This window comes from Miniopterus schreibersii (assembly GCF_964146895.1).
Source record: "Miniopterus schreibersii genome assembly, chromosome: 14".
In the NCBI taxonomy this organism is placed as follows: Eukaryota; Metazoa; Chordata; class Mammalia; order Chiroptera; family Miniopteridae; genus Miniopterus; species Miniopterus schreibersii.
This window is the reverse complement of record NC_138114.1, coordinates 43,627,921-43,648,157: the sequence shown is the minus strand read 5'-3', so window position 1 is coordinate 43,648,157 and position 20,237 is coordinate 43,627,921. Positions and strand designations below refer to the sequence as shown.

The 20,237-nt window shown below is 42.1% G+C and overlaps 1 protein-coding gene across 5 annotated transcripts in view; it reads left to right on the top strand.

Moving 5' to 3' along the window:
- SORCS1 (sortilin related VPS10 domain containing receptor 1) overlaps positions 1–20,237 on the top strand; it is a gene marked incomplete at its 5' end in the record, with an annotated part of 395,914 nt that overhangs the window by 201,721 nt on the left and 173,956 nt on the right. For all 5 annotated transcript variants that reach the window (XM_081158777.1, XM_081158779.1, XM_081158780.1 and 2 more), the window contains one exon: positions 2,575–2,674. In XM_081158777.1, the coding sequence (XP_081014903.1) occupies positions 2,575–2,674 (100 nt within the window). The remainder of the gene's footprint in view (positions 1–2,574; positions 2,675–20,237) is intronic.

Below are 20,237 nucleotides of genomic sequence, written 5' to 3'. Positions count from 1 at the left end.
TTTAAGCATGTAAGCTTTTCTGGAATGGAGAATTAACAAATTTTATTTTAGTTTTTAAGTTTTGAAAAGTCAAGGGGCAAGAGATAGCACAAAAAGTCATGACAGTTACCTTGAAGGATCTAGACTGGTGATGTAATAAGAGGAAAGCATCTAATAACATAGTAAAAGTTGCTAATGTAAATCTGAGCTAGTTCCTCCATTATCATCTTTTTACACTGGAATTCCAGTTAAATACACACACAGACAAACACACACACAAAAATGAGCATGATTTTGTATAAAATCCTTATACAATAATCTTTATTTGTCCTTGTTGAGAATTTTTTAGTGGAAAATATTCATCGAGTAGCTCAGGGGTCAGGTTAATAGAAATGATAAAAAACGAATCATCACCTCTCTATGGAATGGTCCCCACTTCTCTAGCCTCCTTTCCTGTTGCCCCCATTAGGAAAAGTGAACCATCTTCTCCTCTCCCACATAGTTCTGCTGACTTCCCCCCTCACTGGGCAAAAGTTATTAAAGTAACAGTATTTGCACAGTTAATCTTCCTCACACTACCCCCCATGGTGATTGTGCATTGATTTGTTTGTTCTTAAACTTGTAAGTATTGTTCAGAATAATGAACAGAAAAAGCTATCCAAGGAAAGGAGCTTAAAAAGCTAGTAAAATTTTTGAGGCAAGCCTTAATAAGAAGAGAAAATTCTCCTTTTATTTACCCTTCAAACTTCTCACTTACTCCAGTGAGACCAGGGTAAGGATGGGGGGGGGGGGGTGCCAAACACCAAGATTGCACTGAGTTATGTATTAAGTCTCAGATATTTCTTAGAGAATAGGAGGAAACTTCACATCAGCATGAGTTTGAGGAGAAAAAAGGTGAATATGGTCCATAGATAAGATCTCCTATGAGAGTTTTGGAATGCTCTTCAAAGAGTCCTGAAGAAAGCAGGTTGTATCTTTAGGTTACACACGGTGCCTTCTAGTTTATGGTGTTCTTACCCCTTCCCTTCTCTAGAGTCTTACCCATTTTCCATTTTTAAGATCCTTGATTCTTCCAAAAATCTTTGCATAATACCCCAATCTTTGGTGATTTGAGGTATCATTTAAGTTCTATGAAGTATTGACTATTTGTAATATATACAGATATATTACATATTATATAACAATATGTAATTGTGAAAATACAATGTTATCCATAATGTTTATAGATAAAATATATAAAATTTAGGGTAAAAATACCCCAGGGTCCCCAGCCAGAATAAATTCTTATTTCCTTAATTTCAGAATCACATGTTACACAGCTTTTGTACTGCAGTAGGTTCTCGATTCATGGTGATGAGATTTTAGCATGAGCTTCTTCTATTTAGTCTTCCTGCCCTGTGGGAATTTGTACTTTTATCATTATTACAAATGAATTAAAATTATTACATTTTTATGTTTTTCTAATTAAACCAACTTTTTTTTCTAAGCCTTGTTAATTCTTATCTGTATTGTTGCATTTAACACATTATAACTTTGTGTGTTTTCCTCATGTGTAAAGCTGTTGGATTCTTGTACCCTGGTACATTTTTGGGAGCTATGTAATATATATGAATGAATGAATGAATTCTATCAGGAATCTCCTATATGAAAAATGAAGGCTGAAAGGAACTTTTATTTATATCTGTTTTCTTTAAATTAAAAAAAAAAAAAAAAAAGCTGTGGTATAATATTAGTAATACAGAGCTTAGGGCCAGAATCTCTGAATTCAAATTCTAGCTGACCACTTATCAGCTATTTTCTTTGAATAGGTCACCTAAGTTCATTCAACCACTTTCTTCAAATACAGATAATATTCTCTACCGCACATGGTAGTAATAATGATCTAATAAGATTACAATTCTGAAATATATAATAGACTTTCATAGAGAAGGTGATTAAGGCTTATTTATTGAGTCTGAATTAATAAATTATTGACCAATGGCTAGATGAAGATGAGAGAATCTCCACAAAGATAAGGTCAGTGCCAAGAAGTAATATCCTCTCAACACCAGGTTGCTTAACACTGGAAAAGGCCACTGAGTAAGACTGTGAAATTTAACATAATAAGACATTTCCTTACTCTTAAATAATAGGAAAAGACTGAATGACCTTTGAAGGGACTGACCCAACATACATTCTATGACTCATGGAAGAAAACACAATTTGTTGATAAATCAGGAGAACCTGCTTTTCCACTGGGCCAAAGATAAAGCATAAATTTGAAAATGTCAAATATAAGTCAAATCTCTTTATCCTTTGGTCAATTCAAGGGACACGCTCATCTCTTAATCTTTTAAAATTAACCACATCCTTTATGCAATGTAGAGATGGAGCAGTAGAGAGAGATGGAATTTTAATTTTTACCAATTCAATTTAAATGCAAATGCTAACCACTCACATGATGCTGCTGTGTACATAATTAAGCATCATTATGTACTACATGAATCATTTAGCAACCTCCCGAGAGCCATTCTACTATGTAAAACATACATTATACTGACAAGCAGCCAAATGACGTATACTTCTGTCCTCATTAATGCTCCTTTTGAATTACAGGTCAACCGATTATGGGACAACCTATGAGAAGCTGAATGATAAAGTCGGGCTGAAAACAATTTTAAGCTATCTCTACGTGTGTCCTACCAACAAGCGTAAGGTAAGAAATGTATATTCAGCATGCTTCTTATTCATGATTCAACTTCAATCTTGGCTGGCTAACCTCTCTAGCCACCTAAAAATCCATTACAGATAAGCTTTAAGAGATGTATAGATGAGTTGATGAATGTTAAGGTGGTAAAATGTCTGAGACATGGTAATTTTCAGATCAGCAGCTGTGACTGTAGGAGGGCAAGGGGTAGGTATATCGTTACCATTTCCAAAAGGCAACTGCAGGGTATGAGTCTGTTAGATGGATGCTGCTGACTCCCTTGTAAGACTGCTAACCAATCATTGACAAGAATCAGAACGAGCCTTGACAAAACAGAAAAAAAGATGGGATTTTCGTCTGAAGTCCCTTAGTTTTCCCTTGATGTGGAGCAAATAGATGAACTAGAGTTGAAGCGAATGCATTGTCCTACAGCAGGTTGGGAGTTTCATTTCTAAAGATTATTCAACCTATGTTCAAATGCCAGGATGGAACAACTGCTGGAATGAACCCTGTAGATCATCATCTGTCATACCCTAATTTTACAGGTGAGAAAACTAAGGCTTAAAAAAAGGAAATTGTTTGCTCCCGTTGCAGCATTATGGGCACAATTGCAACTAGAATTCAGATTTCTTGATTGGCAGTCGTACTACATTATACTGCTCCTGTAAAGAGAGATGTTATTTTCTTAGGAAGAAAATATTTGCTTTTAAATAAGAAAGACCTATTTGTCTCAGGAGGAAAGTAGTGCTACATCTTGTTTGATTTTAAAAACTTGCATTGTCAAATTCTGAATTCTAACATAATGTCTGAGTATCACATGAATTACATGAAATAACAGTATTCCTCAGGAAATAGAAAAGTGTGGTTCACTAATGTGTCCTAAGCCATATTCTGTTAGGATTCTGCACTGACATGTAGGTTCTCATTTCAGATCTGTCAGTATTGACTCATAGCAGCCTTGGGGTGGGGTCTGCATTTTGTTATCCAGACTGTGGAAGGTAGATGAGAACATCTCTGAAGAGTTATCCTCAACCCTGGCTGCTCATTGTGGTCCCCAAATGTGCAAGCCCTGGTCCCACCCCTGTTGCCCTGGATTAGGCTCAGGTACCTGTACCTTGAGCAAGCTCCCCAGATGCTTCTGGCGTGTATCTCGGATGAAGAACCACTCATGCAAAGTGCAATGTTTCCTCTGGCTCTGAACATTTCAGGCTCTTCAATAGAAGCTGCAACTTAGCAGTTGCCCATAGACTCTGGTCTGAAGGCTTGAATAAAACCAGCAAAGCCAATTAACAAGCATACAACTATGGTCATTTACATAATCTCTCCAAGCACAGTGTCATCGAATTTAAAATCAGGGATAATCACAGTACCCACCTCATGAGGAAAATTGTTAGGATTATATGAAATAAGTCATTTCAAGTGTTTAGCGCAGAATAGTTTAAGCTTAATCAGTGTTTTCTCTTCACTTTCGTTCCCTTTTCTCACCTCCCTTCTCCTCCTCCTGCATATAATTATTGGAGGTAATAGTAGTGATTATCCTCTATAAATAGCAGTGTTCTTTAGAACTTTCTACAGTGATAGAAACGTTTCAGTAAGCTGTGCAATACTGTAGATACAGACCACTTGGGGCTGTTAAGTACTTGAAATATAGCTAGTGTGACTGGGGACCTCTTTGGTCCAAGTATACATTTTATTTAATTTTAATTAATTTAATTATAAATACCCACACGTGGCTGATGGCACAGTTCACTAATGTCACCCTCACACATTTAGAGTAGACCCCGAACATTCTTATTGTTCCCTTACTGGCTTGTTATTGGTCCGTCATCAACAATTACATGTAAACAATTTTGATCTGCTGTGTATAGTCCTAAATTGAGGAGCTGAACTCATGGCCTTTATTTTTATAATGAGCTTAAGTTATGTGTGTTGGCTTTGAATCAGTTCTTATGATCCCTATTGATTTTTCCTCTAGTTCACATTTTTAGTAAATTTTGTTTAACGATCAACAAACTGTAGGTAAGCACCATAGGCTACAAAGAGAAATAAGTCAGCATTCCATCCTCAGAGGTCCTGTATTTTCGTAATGAATGAAATATGACTTTTTTTTTGGTAAGTGAAAGTTCCCTTGAGAGTGTTTCCACCTTGCAGGTGACTTTGGGTGAGTCGTTTACATTCTCCCGTTTATAAAGTGATGTAGGCAAAACAAAGAAAGTTACCGGAAGAGACCCGAGAATTGTTCTAATCTAGTGATGGTCTGTCTTAATGATGCCATTAGGAAAGAGTATGATTTAAAAATATAAGAGGTCAAGTGTTGTGTGTAAGCACAGTCTTTCATTAGCATCACAATAGGTGGTGACCTAGAGATTTCAAGGTTATTTGCAGGAGCAGGGCTTGAAGAGTGAGACTCTGAGGTCCTGATGTCGCTCCTGAGACTGGAAGGTAAGGTTAGACAATACAGCAGGGAGCCCTGCCCGTGAGCCCACTCATGTCAGTACGCGTGTATCACTCATGCGTACTTAGTCTAGAGTCATCTGGAGGACTTCACAGAGGGCATGTGGCTGTGGGCGTTTTGCTGAAACCAAGGCTTGGCCAACCCTATTTCCGGAGAAGGAGAAGGCATTGCCCGCGACTGTGAGACAAGTTCCCTCTGGGACCGTTGCCTTCCAGGAGCAGAGTCAAGACTGAGCTGTTTAAATCAGTGTTTATGGGAGAATCTACGAGACGGGACCTTTGCCTCTCTTTTCCCCTACAGATAAACGAGGCCTTCAGGGTCAGTTTCGGCGATGTTGATAGATTTAAGAAATATCGGAGGACGATGAAGGTCTTTACAATGGTGCAGAAATCGATACAGTTGACATAGCAGTATATTTGTGTACAGTTTTTCTACTTAGGAGGTGAATTTATCACCATGAAATATGTATTTCTTCCCCCCAAAGGGTCATACTTAGACCAAAGAGATAGGACCTGCACAGCATTTTAAAATGTGAATTTATTTCCACAATCAATGAGAATGTATATTAAAAAACAAGAAGGGGGAGGGGAAAGAGGTAAAGAAGGATCGGGCTCTATTAATTATGCGGGACAAAGGCACTTAAGGTCCATCCGGTTCTCCCAGGACTTCTGCACTGTCCAGTGATCGGCAGGCTCCTCTAAAGGGTTGTAATATAACCAGGTAACATCACGTCTATTTGCTTGTCACATCTGTGGGAGCACCTGGAATAAAACTGGTATCAGGGTAACTGTCTTTCGGTCCCAGAAACCTGTTTTGCCTTCCTGTTCTCATTGCTCTTTGTAGCTGCGTGTGAGGACCAGTGCGGTTCTTCAGTCACCGCGTCTCCAGCAGCAGGCGTCCTGCTCTGGCCTTGCAGGCAGCTTGTTAGGGGCATTACTGGCATCAGAGTCCAGAGCAGAGCAGGCCCTTATTTACAGTTTAAATTGATGGCCGTCCATCGGCTGTTGCGCTGCAAGCCTGGTGTGAGTGACAGCAGCTTCCCTTGGATAGGCCTGTTGCGGTGAAAACTGTAATCGCCTCATAGAGCAGCGGGGGAAGTGGTGACCGAGAGACATAGAAAGGCCGCGTCCAGGTGCTGTCCTAGCTCATGCCTGCTGTCTTTCAGAAGGAGCCCCGCACCTGGCCTCTGATGTATGGGGTAGGCTCAAAGGAACAAGGGTGGGGTGGACCCGAGTGGCAGAAGGTGGACAGGCTTAGCCATCTGTCACCGTGTCTCAAAGGGAGAGCACCCCCCACACCCCCAGTTCCTGGTAAATCCAGCGCTTGTTGGTGTCAGCAGCGGTTTATTGGGTGCATGCGTATAATCTTCTGTGTGAACAGAGGGTGCAACCGATGCCTGAAATGAACAGCTGGGGTGCAGGGGACACATGAGAAGAACCATACAAATGTAGCAAAGAAAGAAAGAAATACTCAGCGCCGAAATCTCAGTCTCATTCTTGAATTCTCCCTGAGTTTACCTGTATCCTGCCTAGAAAGAGAACGTCTTTATTTACACTCTGTGTGTATCTATCAGCAATACCTTTCCCATCACCCCCAACCAACCTCAGCCGGTCTCCCTTCCTGAGATGCTCACATCGTCAAGGATTAAAGGATACGAAATCCCAAGTAGAATTCATTGGAAGAGAAAAACAAAGAGGTGGTTTTCTTTAAAAACAGGCAGCAGCCAGTCATTTCGTTCGTTGTTAGACCCTGGTACTCTCTGCACACTATGTTTCCAGCAAAGAAAAAAACAACAGACTATTTGTTCTTTATATTGTCTGCGCCCCCTCCACGCCCCTCTTCCTTCTTTCTGTGTTATCTCCACTTAATTAATATTATTCCTGCTGAGAGAACCTTTCAAGACTTTAATCCTATGACTAGGACCCTAGCTCCCCAGAACACATCGATCATCCCTTTGGGTCTCCTGGTACATGCCAACATTAAACACTGTGTTTTCTCCAGATGTTTGGGGTTTAATTACTATACTGTACGCGGCACTTTCTAAATAAGCATTTAGTTATTGACTCCTGGCCTCTTCTCTTTATATCCTGGGCTTTCTTAATTCCTCTTGTCTTTGGCTTGGGTGGTCTGTAGGTGACTTTTGGGGACAGGGAAGAAGTAGTTCATAGAGCCTGCCAGCTTCTCTTAGGGAAAATTATGGAATCACTGAATCAGAACCTAAAAAGATGTTGGAGGTATTCTGAGTCTGCTTTTGTACTTCACAGATATGGAAACCAAGTCCGGGAGAGTTGAATGACTTGCCCAAGGTTGTATGCAGCTGCTGAATGGAAAGCTAAGAGCAGTAGACCTTTAAAGTAAACCTCAGATGCCACCTATTCCGTACAATTGAATCAATTCCACTAATGAGATTTTCTGCCTCCCGCTTATCTCCAAGGCATCTACTTTTCTATTCTAGCTCTTTTCTCTCTTCTGATTATAGTTATTTTTGACTAAATCTAACCTCAGCCCTTAGGGATGCCAAGTCTTAGATGGGATAAAGCCCCTTGATCAGTTTTTTGTAGCCCCTAACATGCCAAGCATAGGGTATGGGTGTCTAGCGGGTGTCCAGCTTATGGCTGAGGATCTGAATTGACGTGAAGCTGGATTTTGGACTTCTAGGCTGGACCTCAGAAAGGAAAGTACATTGTGAAACCAGCTTTGCTCATTTACTTTCTCTAATTATAAAATTAATTCTTTCAAGTGAATAAACAAAGATAGTAAAAAAAATCCCTGTAGGTTTTAGTCATTTCTAGGCCACAATGTATAATTTTATCTTTTCTAGCCAAAAAGAACATGATTAATATTTAAAAGGCCAAGACTTTGCATAGCACTCGCTCGACATTATCTGGCAAGGCCCCGGGGAGCCAGCGTATTGTATAATACATCAAAGGGGGCGCGAGACATTTCCCTCGCGGGCACTCAGCACTTGCTCCTTCCACCCCAGCTCTTTTATCTGCCCCTTGTACACAAGATCCTGCCTTTGCCTCTAATCTTTTTTAAAATAATGTATGCCTCATTCGTAAAGAAGCGGATGCATGAATTCAGAGGCATAGTGGAAGTGGCACTTTCCAAACTCCAGTGCAAGTGATGTTTTTAGCAAACGAATGTTTACTGCTCCCCTGCACTTGACCTCGGCAGTGATGGCTAACGGAAGAGATCTGTCCTAGGTACAACTGAGTGTTTATACTGTTTCAGCCCATTAGGTATTGTTCCATTCTCCAGTGTTCCAAAATAAAATGAAACCCAAGAAAGCATGCCATGTCTATATTTTTCTCTCTGGGTGATTTTCCAACAGTCATCTGAGCCCCTGGGTTTCAAACAAGTTACAGAGTAATAAGTGCAAAGTGCTCTCTTTGAAACAGGGCAGAGTGCCAGGAGCCATGCCCAGTAGTGAGCTCCCTCTTTGCCCCAAGGTGGCCCTGGGGAACCCCTGGAACTCCTTCCTAAGCTCCACAGAACACAGTTGGGGGGAAAAACCAAAAAACGCTGATCTAGGCCATTCGTTCTCTCTATACTGAACACCACCTGAAACAGCCATGTGCCTTGTACTGTTTTATAGAAGCAAAGCACCTATGGCAACATTCATAAATTAAAAAGCTAATAAAACCACAGTCTTTTTGTATCAGCACAGTATATTACATAGTAAGCACCTTTATTGAATCGTATCTGTGTCTAACACCAATGTTTAAAAAACAATAAAAACAGCTCACAATATGCTTGGTTTATCAGAACTGAACTAGTTAGTTAGTAGCTTACTGTTTGATTTCATGTAGCATTAAGTAGAACTAAGTGACTTTTGTGGGAAAGAAGCTTCTGGCGTAATATCACGTATTTGTTATTCCTCATTTGTAAGATGTATTGCCTAGTTTAGTCCATATAATAAGCATCCAATATATTAAATGTTAATCGTGAATTTGCTGATCTAAAAAAACCCACAAAATTATCTTCGTTTGAGGACGAAGTTTATATGCTATTGATGTTATAATTCAGAGTTTTATTAGCCACATTTATGTTTTAAAAATTTACATGGAGCCTAGATGACTAGATAGGTACAACGTTGATAGACAGATCCACAGATAAACCTGTTTTAGGTTTAGGTAATGCCTTCTAGTTGGCTTCCGGTGCTTTTTCTTTACCAAAAGGACAAACCATTAAATAAATAAAACTTTGTGTTTCGGTTTTATTTCTTTTTAACAAATGAAGTTCATCAGGATGTAGACAGACTTTATTAATCTCCAAATAGCTGTGAAGTAAGACTGATCTGGAAATTGCATGTTTCTTAGACCACTGACTGGGCCTCAGAAGGCAGGTTGCCTCTGTGGCCAGGTGAGAAGTTCACCTATGAATGGAAGCCTATAAAGGGGCTGATCACTCCGCAAATATGCATAACAGATGATCTGCTTAACCTTCTCTGGGAGCACACTTACAGATTCAGTTATCTACCTACGTATTTATTTATTTTTGCCTCATCACCTGTTTTATTGGAACCAGCATTCTCTGAAGCCAGGCTGGCCTAATGTTAACTGCCCATCCATTACCCTTTTAGGAAGGTCAAATGCATTATTTCAGGTTGGTTCCAAGTTCCGCTCTGCTGTGGAAAATGGTCAGAGGGCTTTTCAACATTCTGGCCTGTTTGCTTCCAGCAGGCTCCCTGTGGTTGCTCGGAGGTTTCCGTTACCCGGTGTTTGACATACTGTATCTAGAACATTTGTTTCTAGAGGGTAGCCCGTGCTGTTCTCATGATGGATGGAGGCGGATGCCAGCCGCTCCAGGAAATTTGCCATATTTACTAGGGTGGGGACGTTTCGCTGCAATAGATCAGATCTGCCCCAAGCTTTCTCTTGGTGCTGTCAAGAAAAACAAAGTTAATATTGATGAATCTCTAATAAAACTACTTTTTTTAATTTCCCCTGGAGAAATTCAGAGACTGCCGCCAGCACAGGGCCTAAGCGGTTTCCATGTAAACATTTCTCTTTCTGAGCTGACCTTTCTCTTGACCAAATCTTCTTTTGATGGTGTTGTCACCCTTTTCCTCTAGATATCCGCCTCCTATTTGACTGGGTCCCTGATTCTAACATGCTCCTCAACTTTTGCAGAACAAAATACTGTAGCTTCTAGGCAGCAGGGTGGACTTAGATCTCTGTAGTAAAAAGGCCTGCTATGGGCCATGCAGTGTGATAAATGGAAGAGTGATCTCTTCTTCTTTGGCTGCTTGGGGCTGTGTGTGTGTTTGCTTGGGGACCAGAATACCAAGTCTGGCCGTGATTGACAGCATCTGCCACCAGGAAATGAACATGCCTGTAGAGGAGACAAGGGCAATGGGGATGAATCCAAAAAATAAAGACCGGGGAAAGTAAAACACCCTGAATACACCACCTCTCACAGATAAGAGAGGAGAGGGGCCGGACAAAAGGCACAGTGGTTAAGCCAAGAGGAAAGATGGAAGAGATTACTGCGAGGCATTGAAAGAAACACAACAGTGATGAGAGGAAGCTAATATGAAGAGCACGGTGGAGATGTAGGGAGAAGAAAAAGAAATAATGAAATCATAAATATTTTCAGCAGCGGATTTAGAATCTCCCGAGATCTCTGAGAGGGAGGAGGGCCAGTTTCCCAGGAACGTATTAAGACTTTCAGAGGGAGTACAGTTTGCCCGTATCTCTCTGTTCTTCCTGAGTGCTTTCAAAGGAGTCAAGGATGTTGATGGCTGTGGCCGAAATTGGTTTTGCCAGGAAGGAAAGCACAGTTATGACTCAAGTGTGGGGGAGTGGCAGGCCTCAATCTGGGCTCCCCAGATCCCCAGGGGCGGATTCAAGTATCTGCCGCTGCCTGCAGTTGATGAACTTGTGTCCTTTCAATGCTCTCTCCCCCCATCCCTCTGTGGAATGGCCTCTTCTATTTATGTATAGTGTCTGCATGTGTTAGGTGTATCAACTCAGCACCTATTTGCAGTCACTGTGCAGCTACACTCTGTCGTTGGAAGGTGGTCATTGTGAATTTTTGCCTGGTGGAGTCATTAGTTGCGGCCTCATGGTTAATATAATGGACCCTGGAGCCAGTCTGCCTGGCTTAACACTCCAGCTCAGCCACACACTAGTTGCGTGCCTTTAGACAAGGTTTTACTTTTTGGTTTGTGTTATTAACCTCTCCATGATAGTTTCAGCTCTAAAATATAATGATTGTGTCACTATCAAAAGGGCATTATGAGAGGACTGAAAACAAGCCAAGAACAGTGCCTGACTCATAGCAGGCGTTTGAAAAATGTTAGTCTCATCACTATCATTATTCTCTGTTTCAAATGATATGGTCATGCCTTAGGCTGTCGTTTGTCAGCTCAACCAAAATTATTAAATGCGTGTATTGTGGAGATCTTGGTGAGAATAGGAAGTGGGATAGAAATAGAAGACACTGCGTTTGCTTTTAAGGATGTGCCGTGTGGTAGAGGAGATGAATGTGTCGACAGTCAGCTGTAGGACAGGATTTATGTGTCATAATAGCTGTGTACATAGAACTCTGTCTTTGGGGACTCAAGGAAGGCTTCACAGAGAAGCAGATATCTGTCAACTTGAGAAAGAGAAACAAAAACTATTTTTCAGTGTATATGTTGTGAGAAACCAGTGTTCACAGACTGCAGTGCGTAGCATAGCTTTGATTGATTTGCAAATATCAAATAATCGTATGCCTATTTTGACTCTTAAAACATGTCAGTTTCCATTTGTATCTGACTATAGTGACTAATTAGACCAAAACAAATTTCAGTCTCCATGATCCAATTAGACTATAATTCTAATATAATTGCACAGTTTCTTTTCAATAGTTATAAACTTCTTTCCGTGTTGCTTATAAAATCAATAAATGGGCAGTGGTAACATTATTAAGATTAAATTAATAAAACTAAAATTTACTTTATGGATTTTCAATATTCGGCATTTACCTTAAATAATTTTTGGTCAGTTAGAACTATGGGTGAGATTTGGAGGTGAATTTTAAGAACTCAATTGACACCTATTTTATCTGTGCCCAGTTCTTTGCAAGCACATTGGTGAATATTCTTAAAAAGCATGACCCATGCATTGCCCTTCTGTAGTCTACCATCCTGGTGCAGGGATGCAATTAAAGAACAGTGCAAGACAGAAGAGGCTGGATGATCTTGTGTCAATAAGGCATGACCATATAATCTGAAACAGATGATAATGATAACAGTGAGACTAACATTTTTCGAATGCTTGCTCTGAGTCAAGCACTGTTCTTGGCCTGTTTCGACTCCTCTCATAAACTGCCTTTTGACACTGACACAGCATCATCAGTTGACAAGGGCTTGGAGAGGACTGTAGTTTAGAATAGTCAGGAAAGCAGCACGAGAGGACTTCAGTTGTACAGTGAGGCAGCCGGGTATGATATTCACAACAACAACAAAATGATTTAGGTGAACAAATATTTATTGAGTGCTAGACAGTAGAGATACAAACATGCCTAAAACAGGACCCTATCTGCAAAGACAGGGAGATCGAAGGGAGAGATATGTAGGTAGACATAAGCACGGGGTTCATATTGGTATAGATACTGTACCTTCCATTTCCTAAAATCCTAGTAATTTGATAATATACATTACATGTCCTACTCATTGGCATCCTAAAAGTACTCCTTAAAGTGCTCATTTGACAGGTCGTTTACTCTAAATGTTGATTTAGAAAATACAGTCCCATTAAACTCGTTGAATACTTAGGAGAGTGCCCGGATCTGGGCAGTAGGTAACTATCAGAGATCATGGGGAAGTGAGAAGCATGGAGTGAAACAGCAATAAGAGAATCAGTCAGGCATGTGTGGGGATCCGGAGGAGGGGACTTCTGGTGTTTCAATGACCAGTAGCTCATCTTTTCCCCCACCACTTTCTAAAAGTGGCCCAAATTCTCTTGAAAGGTAGAATAGCTAGAACTTACTAAATGCTGATGCTTTTTTCTTTCAGCAAACGCAAATTTTACTGGGTTGATTGTAGCTTTAGAAGCCAAACCACCCATCTGGCTTGACTCAAAGAATTACAGTGTTTAAATTCCAGAACATGTCCAGGAAGAAAGCTGACTGGTACAAGGGAAAAGATGTTGGATCTTAGGAAGGCACCTGTCTGATACTGGAATGTCTACTCTCTTTTGAATGTACATTATGTGGTGTGTTTGTGCGTGTCCGCCCCTTATGTTTTATTAATGCATTATTTAACCAGCAGATTTACATATTTTCTTGACTAGCTTATGCTGTCTTTGTTTCTTGGGCCCAAGCCCTCTGGGTTTCCATTTGAAAGTGCATCACTGACATTTACAAACTCCCATGGAGGACTCAGTCAATTACCACCATAGATGCCCATTGTTCCAAGAGAGCTGACCTTCACCCCTAGGCACCAATTAAAATCTATTGCTTTTTACTCCTGCAGAGCTTGCTGTAATTCTGGCTCCATGCCCAGTATAACTGGTGGGATACATTCTTCTTTGTCCTAATGTTCTTATTTTTCTTTCTAAAACAAGAAGAGAGTGCAAATGGAAATGTATGCTTTCTCTAGAAGAAAAAGGAGCAGACCACTAGAGTATGAAGACCCTACATACATAAAATAATTAGGCAAAGTTTGGGACATTGCCTGCAGGTTTATCCCAGATTCGCATATCAGCAAAGCCCTCCAATTACAACGTGATGGTGATTTGTTGCTAACTGAAGGCCGTTCTGCCTTATGCATAGCTAGACTGCTCCGAGGCAAGCTGACAGAGAGACCAAAGTCCCAAAGAGCGGAGGTCAGGCGCCCGGCCCTCCACATGTCAGATTATATGAATTATTAGCACAGTGCTAGGATGGTAGCCTTTTAGGTAAACTGTTGTTTTTTTGTTGTTGTTTTTTCTTTTAAATATATTTATTGATTTCTCAGAGAGAGATAAAGAGGGAGAGAGAAAAAAACATCAAATTGTTGTTCCACCCACTGATGCATCCATGAGTTGACTCTTGCATGTGCCCTGACTAGGGATCGAACCCGCAACCCTGGTGTATTGGGATGATGCCCCAACCAACTGAGCTACCCAGCAGGGCACTTAAGAGCCTTTTTATAATGGAATTTGAGATCAGGGCATTTGGAGCTAGGAGCAGTTTGTCTATGATCAAAGATGTTCATCATAAGATGACTGCAATTTGTTGACAGACCAGTATTCTTAAAATGTGCTTATTTAGGGAAACAAATGTGGCAGTGCATTCAGAGGCATATCATCTCCCTTGTGGCTCTTTCTCATCTTTACTTCTGTTTCCTCATCTTCTGGTGTGCAGGGGGTATGTTGACGCTGACATTTTAATGGTCTTTACAACCAAATTCTACTGACCCAGTAATTTTAGTAGCAATGCCCGTAGTGTAAACACAATGGCCCGGGAACAGGTCTGTTATACTCAGATTGAGACAAGAAGTCCTGATTTGCTAAAAGGAAATGGAGCTTGAAATTTGCCTTTCCCTGTTTAGTTTAAAATTCCAGATCTAAGCAAGTTGAAGCTTGATGGAAAGCACAGTCCTCATGTAGAAAGAGCCTCTCCTCCCACCCTGCCCGGCACTGTTAGTGCTCACAGCCCTGCTGAGAAAATGCAGCTCGTTCCTTGGTCTGTAGAGAAAACGGTTCCTGCAGTTATATTATCCTCCCACTTTTACCCCTCTTTACTGTTTGAAATTTTATGGGCTTCTGAAGATAATACTTGTAGGAGGGCTTCAAATTTCCCAAGAGCCGCAACATTTCGCATTCCCCACCCACAAGTCCTGGTTCAGCCTGGGAGTGTAATGCAGCCGTGGGAAGCCGCCTGGCTCCCGGGAGATCCGCGTCAGCATCCCCTCACCCGGGAACCAGTGCAAACCGGTGAAGCTCCCATGACAAGGCCCAGAAGATTGTCCAACCCGAACCATTTGGCTCCATGTATTACAAATACAGAGTTTCGCCTATGCTTCATTATGTTCCTCCTGTAGAAACCCAACTCTGGGGAAAAACAAAGAAATAAATGTGTGGGAGAGAATGGTGTTGAAATTGAACATTGCCTGTCTACAGCTACTTAGTTTGTTTCGGCTTTCATTTTCCTTTCTTATTGCCTCCCTCCCTCCCCCTCCTCCCTCCCTCCCTCCCTCCCTCCCTCCCTCCCTCCCTCCCTTCTTTCATTGCTTCTTTCCCTCCCCAACCCCATTTATATGAAAGAGTGAGTACCAAGATAACCTTATATATTTAAAATGGAATATGTTCTCGAAATGCTTATAGAAGTGTGTGTGTGAGTGTGAGTGTGTGATCATCTCATCCTTATAAGAACACTGGTAGGAGAGGTTATGGTAATTCTTACCTGATAACTAATTAGTGACTAGTGGTCTTTAACTGGAACCCAGACCTTTGCATGCTGGCCTGTGTTTCTTCAATCACAGTTTCCTAATTTCCAAACATTGCTCCAGTTTTCTTGTCTGGGAGGGTTACTTTTGACTACTGTTCTTGAGGCCTAGGGCTGATTTCTCCATAGACCTGTGATAAAGTTCATGTTTTAAATATGAATCATATAATCTCAGATAAAATGCAAAGCACAGAGAACATGTGAAGGCGAACCATATGTCACATTTTCCGTCGGCTTGTACAAAATCATTCAGCCTCCGGCTTATCATTTCGCAATAATGGCCTTGGCAGCTCCGCAGGCTAAGCCTGATGCCCCTACACGTCTGAAAAGGATTCCACGGAGAGGGTCTGAGGGAGCAGGCCCCAGGCCCCGCTCCAGGGAGAACTCAATGAATACTTGCTAATACACGAGTGAATGAATGAATGAATGAATGAATGAATGAATGAATGAATGAATGAACGAACGAGTGAGTGGATGGATGGATGGATGGATGGATGGATGGATGGATGGATGAACAAATAGCAAGAAGTTTGAGAATATTTTTTGCCTCAATATTTCAAAGACTAGAGATGTCAACAATAATCAGGACAGATTTGCTAAGGCAGGAAGATGAATAAAATGACCCTCGTAGTACTTCTCAACTCCCGTCATATCATTCCTCTAACTGGCGCTGTCCCTTGTCCTGACTCTGAGCTTTCCTGGTGGCCTAGCAGGCTGCCTCTGCTCACAGTATGTGTTCGTGTTCTCCGGGTGGTTATTTTCCACTGTAGGGAGTGCATATCAGAAATGCGTCTAGCCGCTCATCACCCCCGTGGCCAGTGACATGAGCAAGACAGCTTGGCCAAGGCAGAGTCCCTTGTCCTGAGGATGCTCCTTGGAGGAATCACAGCTGCAAAGTGGGTCTTCTGTCACTGCATGTGGATGCTGGGCAGGTCTCTTTTTCCCCTTGGTTATACCTGCGACTCTGTCGTTGCCTTCAGTCCTGGAGCAACCATCGCTAAATCTCTAGGCACCCGCTTTTCCTGTAGACTCCTGTAGAGCTTTTCCTGCTCCCTCTCAGTTTCTTAGGAAGCAGATCCCCTTCTCTGAGGCATCAATGGCAAAAAAACCTAAAACTAAAAACTAAAAAAATAACAATAATAAAGGAAATTGTGTGTATCTGTTAAGATTGTTTTTTTCCTACATCAGGAGCATAAAGGAAACCATTAAAACTTTAAGCGGGAGAGATGTAAAGAGAAGTATTAGAAAGGAAATTGTTTAAACTAGATCTAAATTAGAACTAGTAATCTCTCTTTGCCTCTTGAGCTAAGCGGTGCTTGAAGTCACCCAGACTCACACTTTTCAAAGAAAACATAGAACAACGCTTCTTGCTTCTCAAGTCAGAGATTATAATAAACTGGAAGCTGTAAAATCCGCGTATGCGAAATGTACTGAGAATATTCCCACGCATGGTGATAGCTGATGCAGAAACAAAACAAAACAAAACAGAACTCTGAAGTCAGCAGCATGAGTACATTAACTCCATTTTAATGTTGAGGAAACTCAGGCTCGGAGTGGGTGGTCCAGGTCATGGAGCCGGTAAGTGCACAAGGACTTGGCAACGGGGATGTTCCCAAGCCTCTTGGTTAATGGTCAGCATCATTCTGCATTAACTAAACAGCATAATTTCCCGGGGGTCCCAGTTGTTTCCCCTAAGGGTGCATGAGAGACACTAGCATCCGCTCTGTGGAGTGAGCAGTAACAGTAATTCTGTCTGTTAGCCCTTTATAGAAGAGTGCCATGGCTTGAATGTTTTGATACCTTTGGATTTCCCTGATTTATATACATGAACATCCTTAAAGATCTGTCCACCTGCCTTTCAGAGGTTGGTGGAATGAGGTGGCCAGATTAGTACCGAGGTTCCTAAACCTCAGCATATGTAAGAATCATCTGAAGAGCGTGTTAGCATGTAAATTCTGAGGGCCTGTTTCTCAGAAATGCTGGGACAGAAGCCCCGAGACTGCATTTTAACAAGCAGGTACCACTTCTCGGTCTCCCCGTAATTCTGCTGCCTGTAAACCTAGGACTACGCTTCACTGAACAGAGGTGAGCTGTGCTCACAGTAGAGAGCATTTTTCAACGAACTTTTTAGTTTTATTTTTCTTTATAAAAATAAAATAAATATATCATTCGTGTGGTGTTGGTGATGCAAGTATAAAATATTGTTATGTGTTTGGAACCAGCTGCCCTCTACTGGACAACGGGAACTTTGATTGAAATTTCTCCATTTGTCTCTTTGGCTAACATTAGAACAGAAAGACAGCTGTGTGATGTATTTGACCACTGAGTGGTCTAAAGGTCAAGGGCACGCAGATGTGCTCAGGGTATCTCTGACATTTAAGGGCGTGGGTTAGCCACAGCCTTTAAAAGTGAGTCGGGAAAGCCCAGGGTGCAGGCCGCACGCCCCACTTACTGTATTCCTAGGTGTTGGAATAAATAAGCCCCAGCTACTTCATGCTGTAGAGGTGCTTACTAGCAATTGAGCTTTGCAGAGTGGTGGGAGGCTACTGTTACGGAGTTTTCAAAGACGCTTGTTAAGCTCGGGGAGGGGTGCTTCTTGAAATAAAAACTTTTTTTTGAGCATTCCATTCCATTATTCCAGGATTCTAACTTCATTTCTTTTCACAGCAAGTGGCTCTGTCTTGGTATGAAACACAGGCAGCCCACACAGGCTTATTAGCTACAAAGTGCTATTCAAAGACTCTGTGAGAGAGAAACTTGGAAAAAAAAAAGGTATTTTTTGAAAACCAGATTTGGGGATAAATTCTAACGTGTGTCCTTGTCTGCAAGATGAGTGAAGGGAGGGGAGTGTCATTGCTCTGAGTTTGCACCAATTAAAGGGTAGTTTTGAGGAAGCATGGACCTGGGAACTCTTGCCTTATCCCTGAACTTGAACCCTACCCCCCCCCAAAGAAAGAAAGATGGTACTTAACATGAATAGGTTTTATTTCCTGACTATGGTGCCTCCTTGTGCCCACCCACAAACCCTAGATGAGTGAAATAAAAAACAAAGGAGCACAGGATCCTGTTTGAAAGGAGACAATCATGAATGCACAGGGAGGGTCCTTCATTTAAACAGGGGAGGTGGCCACGACAGCCCACCAAACAGACTGGAGGTTTTGACCAGAGTGAAGGGGAGGCTGTGAAGGCTGGGGACCGAATGGAAGAATCAGGGGATTGGATCCATCCGCGGCGCCTCCTCCAGCCCCTTCCTTTGGACCCAGCAGCTCAGCCTCCCTCTGCCCCAGCGTTGCCAAAGCCTGGCTGTCGCTCCTCTCCGTTCTGCAGTTTGGCTGACATGTCTCTGAAGTTCCTGCAGTGATAGTGGAATTGAACAGGGCTAACGGGGATCCTGGCACGGTGAGAGGACCTTCCTGGGAGGCCAGTTTAGATCGGATCCTGCTGCCTTCTGCAGAGGGCATCCTGGCTGCAGAGCATCTCAGCCAAGAGGAGTTTCTCCATCCCCAGCACTTTCTGTCCCTGTGCCAAGCCAAGGTCAAGCTTTATTTCTGATATCCAGGAACTGGGAGGAGACTCTTAGTTTGAGAGGGTGTAAAAAAAATTGTATATCCACCAAAAAAGAGAGAAAGAAAAGGCAAGGAAAAGGAAGGCAGGAAAGCAGGGAGGGAGGGAAGGAGGGAGGGATTAGGGAAGAAAGGAAGGAAATAAGGGAAGAAAGGGAGAAACCACGCTGTGGCTAGAAAAAAAAAAAATACGCAAAGACCGAATCTGAGTCTGATTACTTGGCTTGAAGCCCACATCTTGTTTTCTTTACAACTGGCAGTAAAAGAGACAACTGCTTCGAAGCCCTCTCTGCTTTTCTCTGAACAAGTTTAATACCCTTTTTATTTCCCTTTCTCTTCTGGTTTAGCTCTAAAGCTTCGTAGGGAAACAAGAAGAAGCAGTGTGACTATCTGGGTGGCAGGGGGAAGGGGCAGGATGAATCAGGGACATGGTAACTGCATCCTACCTGCATTTAGGTGATGCCAGAAAGCGGTTAAGGGTGTGGCTCCTGGAGTCCCCCCATCTCGGCCTGTGACGCTGGGGGTGCGCTGGAGAATGGCTTCCAGTGAGATGGGATCAGGACACGGATGAGCGGGGTGGTGAACACTAAATGAAACACACCAAGCACGTGGCCAGTACCGGCGAGTACCGATCACTCACTAGACGCGGATTTTCTTCCAAAGTACAAGGTTGGTTTGCCTTTGTCAACTCAACATCCACAGGACATTTCATCTTAAATGCCTCTTGTAGGAAAAAACTCAAAGTCCAATTGCAAGGAAGGAATTTTTTTCCAGTCCCCTCCCCCCCCTTAAGGTAGCTTACACCTGCTGTTTCAGGGCAAGGGGCCTGGACGGAAGGGCCAGTCTTGGAGAAGTGGAAGCCCAGAGGGATTGGAGCCGTTTGTTCTGATTCCTAGGAGGTGGTTTCGTTTCAGAACCGGTTAGACTCTTGAACATCTTACTCCATCTGGCAAACGGGCAAGTACACATTGTCCCGCCTCTCAGGGGTACTGGAGCAGTGAGGTGCGATCGTATATGAACAGACAAGTTAATATGTGAAAAATAAGTTGCAGGTGTAGAAAACCAGTGCTTTTTTTATCGTTATTTCAAAGACAACTTTTTAGGAAAATGTCACCTTGGAGAAAGAGGGTATGTT